The sequence below is a fragment of the Cydia strobilella genome, chromosome 23 (genome assembly GCF_947568885.1).
Source record: "Cydia strobilella chromosome 23, ilCydStro3.1, whole genome shotgun sequence".
Lineage (NCBI taxonomy): Eukaryota > Metazoa > Arthropoda > Insecta > Lepidoptera > Tortricidae > Cydia > Cydia strobilella.
Window position 1 is genome coordinate 2742118 of NC_086063.1, and position 13655 is coordinate 2755772.

At 35.2% G+C, this 13655-nt stretch overlaps 1 protein-coding gene across 1 annotated transcript in view; it reads right to left on the reverse strand.

Annotated features, from left to right (window-relative positions):
* The window catches only part of LOC134751797 (ribosomal protein S6 kinase alpha-4-like), a 225729-nt gene that overhangs the window by 159480 nt on the left and 52594 nt on the right, over window positions 1–13655 (reverse strand). Inside the window, exon 2 of the mRNA XM_063687287.1 lies at window positions 2741–2809. Within this exon, the coding sequence (XP_063543357.1) occupies window positions 2741–2809 (69 nt within the window). The remainder of the gene's footprint in view (window positions 1–2740; window positions 2810–13655) is intronic.

Sequence of the window (13655 nt, forward strand, 5' to 3'; positions counted from 1 at the left end):
TGGCGCTTACGCCATTATAAACGATGCTCCGATATAAATACAATGCCGCGCGACGCTGTGCGGCGTAAGCGCCATGGACAATAAGATCCCTTTTCATAGAAAATGCCCCAATTAATAATAATAAAATAAAGTATCGAATGGAGTTTGCAAAGGTTTTTATGTCGCCAGCATAGGTTTTACCTGTCTCTAGACTCTAGTTTTGTTCTATGGGATTTGGCGTAAGGGGCAGACATCCAGGCCATGATATTCCAAAAATAAAGAGTTTGACCCTATTCGTAGGATTGACAGTTAAAATGGCGTCTCACTCATGACTCATGAGTATTTTTGTTTTTTGCTCATTAATGTTGTTTAAAGTGTAATATTGATAGCTTGTTATGCAGTGAACTAATGTGAAAGTGTGCAGATAATGAAGAATTAATCTCGAATCGCGTACAACCATTCTGTAGTCAACACCCGGCAGTCCACGTGGCTGTTTGTAAAGTCTAGCTATCGCTTTATAGTATACATTTTCTCAAATGATTTTTACGTCTAAGACCCTAATCTGTTAAACAAAAGCCATTGTTTCTTTTGTGCGAGTGGTTAGCCACTGTGTGCCATTGTCTCTAGCTCGTGCCACGGCGCGTGCCATTGTGTCTAACAATGGCACACAATGGATGACTGTTCGCATAAAAGAAACAATGGCTTTTGTTTAACAGATTAGGGCCTTAGACGTAAAAATCATTTAAGAAGACGCAGACTATACTAAGAGCTTATCAAGTTATCACCGTACATACACTGCTTTGCTCTAAGAGCACAATTTTGATGTTGCTAGATCGTCATATAATTTGGCTCTCCATACCTTGATACTGAATAAATTGCCCCAATGGAAAGAAGCCATTTTTATTTTTAAAACTGAACTTACAATAACTTAAGCTAGGTGACATGAACTGGGACAGTGATGAGCACACGAACGTCCACCTTAATAGGTACTTAAAATTCACCCAGAAACCATAAATACAGAATTAAATAAATGAATCTACATTGCCATTTAAAAGTGGACTGTATACACTTAGTAATAAAGTCTAATCTCGCAAACCACTGCCTCATTTAATAATACTAACTCAAAGAATCAGCTGTCTTAGTAAAGCTCGGAACCAATTATCTAATAAACACCCCATGCGGCAGGTCAACGACCTCTGTCCGTATTTCCATAGGCACGCAGTTCTTGTGAACCATGAACGGTGTACTCCAGTCGAATAGGAATAAGTTAGTCTTAATTGCTTAGCGCAGTGGTTCCGAAAGTTGACTGGGCTTCGACTCACCTAACAAAAACTGCCAAATTCGGGACCCACTTCTAGACCGTCGTAAAAAGGGGGCATAAAATATCGCTCACTTTCAGATTCCACAGTAGTTTGAGTTTCAGGGCCCACTAAATATTCACTCGCGGCCCACCAATGCGTCGCGACTGTCGCGAGCGCGACCCATAATTTGAAAAATGCCGACAGCTTATTTTTTTTGGTACATTTTCTCGTTAAATACATAACTGATAAAATAGACAATTGTAGGATATTCATTCAATTAACATATTAATGATTAATATTTACTAATCTCCGTACTTGCATATTAAATGGAATGATTACTAGTTCGTGTAAGCTAACTTTGCACCGAATTGATTAGTGAGGGATGACGGAGTGTTTATTATAAACCTCATATTTCCAGAGATATTTCAGATTAATAATGACATTGCCACACTTAGTCAATGCAAATGCCATGCAGAGTTCGCTTGGGCCAACTCTATTTCTACCAGTTCACAAACTCTTATTTGATAGATAATATGTGCTTTTTTCTATAAAAAGGGGCCTTATTGTCAATGGCGCTTACGCCATTATTAACGATGCTCCGATATAAATTCAATGCTTTGAGGCGTAAGTGCCATAGAGAATAAGGTCCCTTTTCATAGAAAATGCCCCATATTGATTTGGATAAACCTTTAGCAAGGCAAAATTAGACGATTTCACATTTTTTTTAAACTATTTTATAATAGTTATTTACGATACAAGTGCGGAAAAGAGGAAATTCGAAACGAGTGGCGAGAAATTAAAACACGACCGCAAGGAGTGTTTTAAATCGACACGAGTTGCGAATTACCTATTCGCACGTGTATCGTGCAATGTTTTACAGTACATATGGCTATTTAACTAGTGCAATGTTTTACAGTACATATGGCTATTTAAGCTAACGATGTGTAATTTTATTTTTCGCCATATTTTATGTCTCTTTCTTTTATGTTGCTTTCTTTTTGTCTGTTACCTTCCGTGATTCTCACCTGATGGTCTCATCGGAAGATCAGCGCTGGAAGTCGCCAGCAGCATGCTGAGATGGGGCCATTTCGTGACACTTTATTTTCATGTTCTTTTAATGTATGTCTATTGTCTGTGTGTGTGTTTACGAATAAAGTATTCTATTCTATTCTATTCTATTTCAACTTTGGACATATGCACGAAAAGTGCTCTTTTACGCACTAGCGCACTCAGTAGTACGCTCCTTTAGAGTACGCGATACACGGCCGTCGTCGTCGTCAACACTGCTCGCACTGTTATATAAGTGTTAGTGTCTGTTAGTGATTGAGAAAGGAGACCTAGGCTCTCCGAAACATGTCGCGCGAGTGACTAAAACAAGCGAGTCTAAACCGTAAAATTATTTAATGTTAGTATGTCTAACAACAGTTTAAATTCGATTATTTTATAAAATTGTGACTTACCTCCTGTGCCAAGAACTTTGAGCAGATCGAAATGTGATATGTCCACTTTTGATTGTCCGTTTAGATTAACTGAAACAAAAAATCCTATGTTAGTTATTTGACAACTACTTAAACATTTTTGGTAAACCCTCAAAGGTGATGTTTATTATTTAAATTAATAAGATGTTTAGTTTAAATATAACTTACCCAGCTTATATATTAACAAAAAAGCCGAGGTCCATATTTTTTAATTATCAACAAAAAAATATGAACCACGTTGCTGTGTGAATAAAGAAATTATTTATTTATAGTTACAGGTCTGTGAATATATTTATTTAAAATAATTTAAATTACACAGAATTGACTTGAGCTTTATAAACCGGATGTTTTAATTACTAGTGGCCCTGTGAGCTGTTGACCTCGAAAAACCCCACGGCTCCGCCATTTTGAAAAAATTCTAAAAATTGCAACGACAAAAAAATTGCAGTTATCAAACCTGCTGTACATATTATGAAAGGGTTTTTGCCCAAGCTGAAACGCGCACCTTCGCTACGCTCGGTCAAAAACGCGGCTGCTGGATACAATTTGTTCATTATAAGTGAATTTGCATCCGCCATCCGGTCACTAGTTTTAAATTAAAAAAATATTAAATAATTCAACTTTGTGTTTGCACTACCTAATGTCTAAAACAATTTGTCATATTTAGAAGATTCTTTTTTTAATACAAAGCAACTGCATACATTATTTGCATTCATTCTCATAAATCATATCTTACAAAATAACATGGGAACTTTAATAGGTACAGTTAAATATTTGCCTACTTGAAAATCAACGCAGGCGCAAGTTAAGAATGGATAATTAAAATAAAATATACATTATGCATTCGGTGTGAGAAATAACTGTAGGGCACGGTTTTCAAGACATTTATGCGCAGTTAGAAAATTGTATACAGTGTTGTAACTTCATATCAATGTTACGTTTATATTTATGATGAATTTCAATGGCATGTATTTAACGCGGCGACAAATTAATCTGATTTAGGGATTGATAAAAAATTAAAGGTGGTAGCAAAAATAATAAGTTGGCGACTAATTGCGGAGACTAGTATAAAGTAAAAAGTAGCAGCTAAGTAATCAATTTTCGGATTTGTTTCAATATAAACTAGCATCGAGTTATTGTTTTGGCGACTGAATTAACTAATTAAGCGGAAACATGACAGCGGATAAAAAGTTGAAAATGGCCTACTCTAATTGTTCAATGGAGATTGCATATAAAATAAATCAAGGTCATAAAAAAAATACTTTGTGCGACACTTTAAGAGCTTTAATCAAAGCTGAAAATTGCATGTATAAATAATAATTTTGGTCTATAGTTTTATTTAGTGGCCAGCTAACTAGACGGAGCCCCGCTTCGCGGAGCTCCTATTTCTGGGCGGTTTGCCCTTCGGGCATTTAAAGCTACCTAACGAACCTAACCTACCTACTGATTTAGTGTAATTTTAGATTATAATCTGAGGCGTGACTGAAATAGTTTAGCTTTTGTAAATACGCGACCCGCACTCCACTTCAAACGAACGCGCTTGTCGCCGTTTTCATTACATTATGGTTTCGAAAACTAAAAAAATAACTCCCCATTACTTTTATATAGCACCCATTTTAATATTTAAGCTGCCAGCAAAACAAAGCCCAAAATGCTTTTTTAGATGGAGACCTGTAGTTGCCACTAATATAAAGTTTGTTATCCTTCTGCTAATATTAGTCGCCAAGTCATTATTCATAGTACCTCGCCTATGATTTCAGTAATCTTGTTTATTATTTCTGCTACCTTAAAGTAGCTGCCATTATTTGAATTTTAAAATATCCTTAGTTTAAAGCTCATTTAATATAAATGATTGCCAAAATATTTAATCGCTGACAGGCCTCCTTCACTCGCTCAAAGCCACGCGCTATATGCCTACTGCTCGGCGTATCGTCGACGATATAATCGACAGAGGGCCGCCGAACGCCCGCCTGAGCGCTCGCACCGCACGTTTCCCGCGCTTACGCTTCGAAATGCCGAAACCACGTAATTATTGTGCAGTAGATGGGTGTAAAAGTCAAAAAACAAAAGAAAATTTTTTCGTTTTTTAGGGTTCCTTACCCAAAGGGTAAAAACGGCACCCTATTACCAAAGATAGATATAACTCCGTAATAAATGGATACAGTCTAAGGAAAAAACGTGCCTCGAAAATCAAGAAAATTTGATTCTCGTTCAGAGGGCGCTACTAGTTTTGGCCTACAGTCGTATAGATGGCGTTTACGGTTTCGTTTGTTATTTAACAATTTTAACGCATATCAGTGAAAGAACATGGGTCAAAATCATAAAAATAATGAATGCAAATAAAAAAATCATTTATCTACATTTAAATACATTCTATCGTATTTTTAAAAATCTTCATTTTTAGTTTTAAAGTGTGTCGACAGATGGCAGTGAATTTACATGGGTTACAAAATTTACTATGACAGTACCGCTCTAGTATAAGTTACTCTATGCTATTACTAAGACTCCGCTGCCGCTGTCCGTCTGTCACCAGGCTGTATCTCATGAACCGTGATAGCTAGACAGTTGAAATTTTCACAGATGATGTATTTCTGTTGCCGCTATAATAACAAATACTAAAAAGTACGGAACCCTCGGTGGGCGAGTCCGACTCGCACTTGGCCGGTTTTTTCATTTCCGAGAGACAAAGAAAGGTGAGTAGTATTTTAAATCTATATTTATGAATTTTGTCACTATTTATTTCTTTGAACATAAGTAGATAAATCGTAAATTAAGGAGTTTTTTGAGTCAGGTATTATAAGTGTTGTTTTTAAATATTTGATTGACTAATATAAAATATGGTTGATTCGCAACATTCGTTTTATTACAATAATAACATAAGTAACAGTACAACCCTAGCGCATTCTTACGATGACGCGTTGGCACGTGGCTCGCACGGCGAGCAAGGCAGTCTCGACTCTTTGTGCGCCATACTTATGGTACATTTCTTCTCGTCCTGAGCAGCAGGTATTATTATTAAGTTTTTGTAGGCTATTATAGAGTAGGTATTTTCGCTTTTGTATGGGAATGATGTATCTGTTACGTAGTAACTATTTATTAATCTGTGTCGCTGACAAGTTATTATTTTAGTTGCAAATAGTTTGCTGCTCTTTAATTTTTCTGTCGCCGTGAAAATAATAAGCCAATTTCAATTGTTAGTCCTTACCTCTAGCCTATGTAACTCTCGCGTCGAATCAGTAGGGGCCCACTGATTACCAGTCTGCCGGACGATATCGGCCTGTCAGTTGTTCGGAACTGTCAAATTTTTGTTCTAACTGACAGGCTAAATCGTCCGGCGGACTGATAATCAGTGGGCCCCTTAAGACAGTTCATTTTTATATGGAGTAACAATCACGTAAAATGTTTGTAGACATTCGGCCACCGGTGGACTTAGTCACTTTTTCTTTCTTTAGTGTATGACAACTATTTCAGTTTAAAATGTATTTGAAATCAGAAATCATCGCATTTATTCGTGATAAACTATGACATACAAAAAGTATAATAACAACAAAGAAATATAAATATAAAAATAAATAGTTTACCACGAAAACGAACGATTGAAGTAGATTACTTAAAAAACAAAAATGAAAAAAATAATAATTGCTTTATCCCCTATTCCCCTGTTGTTGAGCACATTCATTTATTCAGAAATGTAATATTTATATGGGAGTGTCAAACTTTTTGGTCCCATAGTAAAAGTCGTTCAATATGTATTTGTATATAAATTTATTTAAACCGCAAAATATTGCTAAGGGATAAAAAATCGGCCAAGTGCGAGTCGGACTCGCGCACCGAGGGTTCCGTACTTTTTAGTATTTGTTGTTATAGCGGCAACAGAAATACATCATTTGTGAAAATTTTAACTGTCTAGCTATCACGGTTCATGAGATACAGCCTGGTGACAGTGGTGACGGACAGCGGAGTCTTAGTAATAGGGTCTCGTTTTTACCCTTTGGGTACGGAACCCTAAAAAACACTCTGTATTACAGGTTTCATTAAAACGGCAACGGCAACGGCAGTGCAAGTACTAGATAAATAACAAGCGTTTATTTTACGTTAAAATACTGACATCTTCAATTTCACAATAATGTTTGTAAATATGTACACACGTATTGTTCTTATGAAATATTTATTTGTTTGAGGTTTTTGCACCTTTTAATAATAGTCCCAACATAGCTCATTGTGAAATGATATTGTGTTTATGTGCATATAAATGAATAATTACATCCTTAGCTTGGCGCTGCTGTTCTATATGCCAGTAAAAGGGCGTTAACACATTGTTAAGAATCATATATGTAATTTATTATTGCTAAACATTAATACAATCTAAACTATATATAAAAAGTAAAATTTACTACACGTGACGAATAGACTATTACGGATTCTGTCAATATACTGTAAGCGTTTTTTTTATAAATCATGTATTTGGAGTCTATAAACACGGACATACTGTCCATATTTCTAAAATATACGCAGACATTACCCCAACGCACCCAAACACTCGAAAAGTAAAAATTCGAAAACCATTTAACATAAAGGGGCCCACTGACTTATCAGTCCGCCGGACGATATCGGCCTGTCAGTTGTTCGGTAACTGTAAATTTTTTGTTCTAACTGACAGGCCGATATCGTCCGGCCGACTGATAGTCAGTGGGCCCCTTAAGACAAACCTAATATTGTCTTCAGTTACCGCGATAGTTACTCATGAAATAAAACTGAAAACGGATTATATCGCGTATATTGAATTTATACTACATCCCGACGTTTCGAGCCCCTGAAACCCCCCTTTCGAAATGTCGGGATGTAGTATAAATTCAATATACGCGATATAATCCGTTTTCATAGTTTTATTTCATAAGATAAACTTTACACACAAGTTTTTAGTATAAGCAGCTATAACAATACAAGCCATCACGATGTTTACTTTGAAATACAATTAAGATAAACATACCAACACACCCGAAAAATAACATGCACTCCGATATACACACACACTAGTGTTTTTAAAAACATTTGTGCCCAGATAATCATTTACATGACAACTGATAATGATATTTTTTAACTTTACAATATTTACAATGACGTAAGTTCGTTGAACTCTCTTTATGAATTGTCTAAAGGTGAGAATTGTCATAATTTACCAGAATGTATATTTATGACCTACATTATTGGATATGTAGTTGCGTTTACACAGCCAACTGACTGTTGGCAATTATCTTATGAAATTTTGCAAGCTTTTATTTCATTTGCAATGTATGTATGACTGTATGTTCAGGTCAAATCTTGCAAGCTAAATTAGATCCACTTCCCATTATTCGATTGAGCTGAAACTTTACATACATATGTAACTTGGATGACAATGCAATATTATGGTACCATCGAGCTGGTCTAATGATGGACACAGGAGGTGACCATAGGAACTCTATGATTAAACAATGCTACCTTACGGGTTTGTTAGAATTGTCTCGGTGAGTATTAGTTGCCTGTTGAAACACATTGTAAAGTAGGTATTAACTTTACTGCATGTAAAGGTGGCTTTCCATCAGAAAAGGGCCCTTATGCACATGAAATTAGAAAGCCACATATGTTCTAGAAATCAACCATTATTTTACATTTCCTACTTACAAAACTATACTAATCCTATCAAAACCATAATAATGCAATGGACTAAACACCTTGTAACACTTTCGTTTCATGGCAATAGAAGCCAATGGCGTCCATGCCTGATAACGGCTATCGCACCAAGGCCTGATAGACGTGAGGCGCCATTTGCAAAACAATTGCGGTTTGTAAAAAACGTTTTATTTTTTACAAGCTTTTATTTAACTTGCAATGAACCTAACTATGTACGTATGTACGGGTAAAATCTTACAAGTTAGATTAGACCCACTTCCCGACTTCCAATAAAGCTAAAAATTTGCATACATATGTAAGTCTGGTGACAATGCAATATTTTTATTGAGAGGTGCAAGTATAAACAGATAATGGAAACAAGATAATATTAAAAGTATAATATTTACAAAGGGAAAAGAAGGATAATACTTTTGGGTCATTCTCAAAAAATATGTCTGCGATCTAATTACCGCGACCCATATAAAATGTATGAAAAGAGTCGTGGCAATTAGACGCAGCCGGGGGACATATTTATTCTCAGAGAATGACCCTTTTAATGTACAGTCAGCAAAACTATTAGCTTTGCACCCCTGCATACATATATATATATATATATTTTATACCACGTCGGTGGTAATCAAGCATACGGCCCGCCTGATGGTAAGCAGTTACCGTAGCCTATGGACGCCTGCAACACCGGGGATATTACACGCGCGTTGCCGACCCTTTAAAAACCTGTACACTCCTTTTTTGAAGAACCCCATACTGTAGCCCCTCGGGAAAACCCACAGCCACCAGCACAGCAGGGATTTGTACAGCAGTGGGTATCTATAGACAAGCCAGACCTAACTAGGCTTTTCTTCCCTTCATGGGATTAAAGAAAATGACTCAACTGTCTGAAAATCGGTCGACAACTCGACATGCATGACTGATGCATCTTTTACACTAACCAATATTATTGTATAAATGTAAAACCCATTTGGACATACGGGATTTAACTATGGGGAACGGCCAGTAACTCAAATATCGAGATTATTCAAAAGTTTCAGGATAATGTCCTAAGAGCTATAACATATACACCACAGTTCGCAAAAAACACAGATACATGAATTCCTAATGATGCGAACTTTCAATGAGGAAGTTCAACAGATATTAAATAATTTGACGGTTTAGACTCACTTAGTGCTTGAGAAAGGAGACCTAGGCTCTCCGAGAGTCTAAACCGTGAAATTATTTAATGTTAGTGTGTCTCCCAACAGTTTACATTCAACAGATACTGTAAAGTACAAAGAACGTTTGAAAAAGCATACAAACGAATTGGACTGGGCTGAAAAAGATGGCAAATACTGCGGCTAGACCAGACGCACTAGACTAGACGGCAAATTGTATCAGTGTCAAGAGAGAGAGAAAGTTTTTAATGGAATACCTCTCACAACCCTCAACAAGGACAGAAAATCTGACTATGGATAAACTAGCCAATGAGGGCTATCGTTTTTTTGCTCACCAGTTGGCGCCTCTGTTGATGGTGGTCCAAAAGACTAAAGAACAGCTGTCAGTCATTGAAGTGACAAGTGACATTTGACATTTCGAACTATGGAAAAGACCACCATCTACACTAGCGCCCCTAGCGGCGAATTCATACGCGTTAGCCCTCATTGCAGATGAAACAATAAAAAAAATGTCTGTAAATTAGGAAAGCTGGTGGCAATCAAAGTACGCTCAGCCACTGATCTAATTACAGTCACAAACTTCCGTTGGCACAGAAATACTGGTCAACCAGGCATGCTGACTGTTTGTGAGTATTATACACTGTTTAAAAGATTTATATTTTAGCACAATAAAGACTTACTTACTTTAAGTTAAGTCTAATGGTTCTTTATAATTCTAACTGATTATATAATACGGGCAAACACTGGGGCTGCAACACAGTGTAAACTAACGCAGTCTCCAGGGCTCCAACTGCATATGTACCATGTATGTTTTGATCAATAAAGATTTATTTATTATTATTATTACTTATAGCTGAGATGATTTTTAAATTTGTGTGTACAAATTTAATAATATTGTTTTCTAAAAACAGAGAAAGACTTAGTACCCAGTAGCACTTTTCGTTTGATAATTTCAAAAGAAATATGTAATTGTAAATGAACCTATGAACGGAATGAACTTAGTCAAAACATTAAGTTGTGTATTTTCATTGCAGAAGCGTAAAATGACTTGTTTTCATCATTCAAGATTGTTTACGAGCAACTTAAAAGATGAATCAACATATTTTTTAATTGTTGTTTACATTTAGCTCAGAAAAGTAAGTGTTATTATTTGTGTAAAGTGGCATTGGAAAAGGGTCATAGCTCAATAAATACTGGCTCCTTTTTCTTACAAACTTGCAAACCTTTGTTTAATTTTGTCTCTGTCTAACAAATGCAAATGTCAAAATGACAGAATGGGACAATCAATTATCAACGACAGCACATGACTAATAATGAACATTTACCTATTTAGTCACAAAATAGCTCTATATTTTATTCATTAGGACTGCTTTAGCATTGCTAAGTAGGTAATAATTAGAGGGCGGAGTACCGGTGGCAAATTTCACACTAAATGTATGGAGTCGCCTAAGTATTCTTATGATTAAATAAATAACGAATAAATTATTAATTTTGCATAATAATTTTTAGGAACTTATAGAAATTATCTTACGAGCATACAAATATAATGTAATATGTTGTTAATATCTATAATGAAAATAATTGTAGTGTATAACTAGCCTTATGAACCGATTTTGCATGTACAACCAGCCTTAAAGTTTGTAGTCTATGATTGTTCATTATTTTAGTATGTGGGTATTTTTGCACTTTGTAATTTTTCCTCAGTCACCCGTTGACCACGAACGCTGTAAAGGGTTCGAAACGTCGGGATGTATTATAAATTCAATATACGCGATATAATCCGTTTTCATAGTTTTATTTCATGAGTAACTATCGCGGTAACCGAAGACAATATTAACATTATCATTAGGGACTAAATACTAGACTAAGAAGTTATACCTGCCAAACGATATATTATTTTCAAGACCATTCAATTACAATTGAGGATTGGAATTATGTGTTCGAGGTCCTCCTCACAATCTACACTTAAGTGCGTATCCATATTATAAAATGACTGGACTATGGCCACATGTTCCTGGTTTTTCGGAGTGAATCGGTTTCTTAATTTATTGAAGATCCATTTATGAGTGGAAATTATTTCTATAAGTTCCTAAAAATTATTATGCAAAATTAATAATTTATTCGTTATTTATTTAATCATAAGAATACTTAGGCGACTCCATACATTTAGTGTGAAATTTGCCACCGGTACTCCGCCCTCTGGTAATAATATCTTATCCCCAACATCATGATCAAGATTCACACTTTCAATCCTTTCAAATACCTAGTAGTAATAAACTACAAACTACTAAATAGGTACTTTGTATTACACAATAGGTAGGTAGAGGTACTTACACACACAACATACTTAAAACTAAATTAGTAATGTTAATTTCTATAATTAGTAATATTTTATTAACTATTTAAAAGTAACTACTACATATGTAGTAGTTTTACTTTTAAATACTTACTTTTTTTATTACTAATTATAGATTTTAATAATTATTACTAATTTAGTTTTAAGTATGTTGTGTGAGTTGTGTCACTGTCATGGACTGACAGTTATTTAATTACTTAACACCTTTTTGATTTTATGTACATGATTTTACAACAGTTAAATGAAATGAAATTTTGTCATAGCAAATGAAGAATTTCGTATTAGGTAAATACATAAAGAAAATTTAACTTGATCCATTTTCAAAATTCTACCTAAAATTAGTTTTTTGTGTGATGTCGTTTTTTTTAAATGTATATAAAGATTTGTTTTCCACAATAATTAAATGTATACATAATGTTTAAACTAATTAAATTAAATTATAATATTATGTGGGCGGGACACATTGCTCGCAGAACTGATGGCCGGTGGGGCCGGCAGGTTCTGGAGTGGCATCCGCGTACCGGAAGACGAACTGCTGGGGCCCGTTTATCAAAAGCTTGTAGCTTGTAATACAAGTGGAAGTCCCTTTCTAACAAAAGCTGTCAAAAAGAGACTTGTATTACAAGCTACAAGCTTTTGATAAACGGGCCCCTGACAGGCCTCCAACGAGATGGAGCGACGGCCTGGTGAAGGTCGCGGGAATTCGGTGGATGCGAGCGGCACAGGATCGGTCGGAGTGGCGAGCCTTGGGGGAGGCCTATGTCCAGCAGTGGACGTCTATCGGCTGACATGATGATGATGATGATGTTTATAATATTAAAACTAAAGTTAAACCTAGAAATAAAATAAAAACACAAACTAAAAAATATACTTACCTACGAAAATAAAACCAATTACAAAGAGAACACCCCTATGTTGTTTACAATCTATTTAATAACATCATCTAATTCTGATAATATGTATTACATAATTTATCTGTTTGCATGAAATAGATAAAAATTGTTACGTTGGAGTGATACATAACAGCATGTTTCCTGTTATAATTTTCCACTACACAATTAAATCTCTGATCTGATCTGATAGATAAGGAGTTTTACTTTTTAATCAAATATAGTCAGTAAAAGTTACAAAGCAAAGTATTTTAAACTGTTCTTGGGCATGACATTATGTTTATGACTTATGAGAACAACACCTTAAGAAGCTGTCAATACCTAAAACGCGCACACTGTCCATTTGTATTGGAGTAAATGAGATAGCACTGTTGCATGTTACTGGGCCTGGGCAAGGGAATAATAAGAAAACTACTGAAATAAAAAATATATAAATGTTTTAAAATTGTGATTTTAATTGCAGACCCATAAGTCAAAGAAATGTTAATGATGATTTTAAGACCAATCTTTACAATTATTTTCTATCGAGCTGATTTCGTTTAATCATGTATCAAGTACGGCCACGGTCTTTGAAATATGTATATTGATGTTACTCTAGCAGTTTTTTTTTAAAGTACTTAACATTAATTTCAAGGGCATTGGGAGTTGACAGCCCCTTAATCAGATACTGCATTGTCTTTGGTTATTTTCATTTTTCGCTCAATAAATCCAATCTTAGGTATTATAATAGTCTATTGTTAACATTAAAATTAATTTTACGGTTTAACACGCGTGTTATAAGTCTTTTGTTCATTAAGTGACACACAAAATGAAAAAAAAAACCGGCCAAG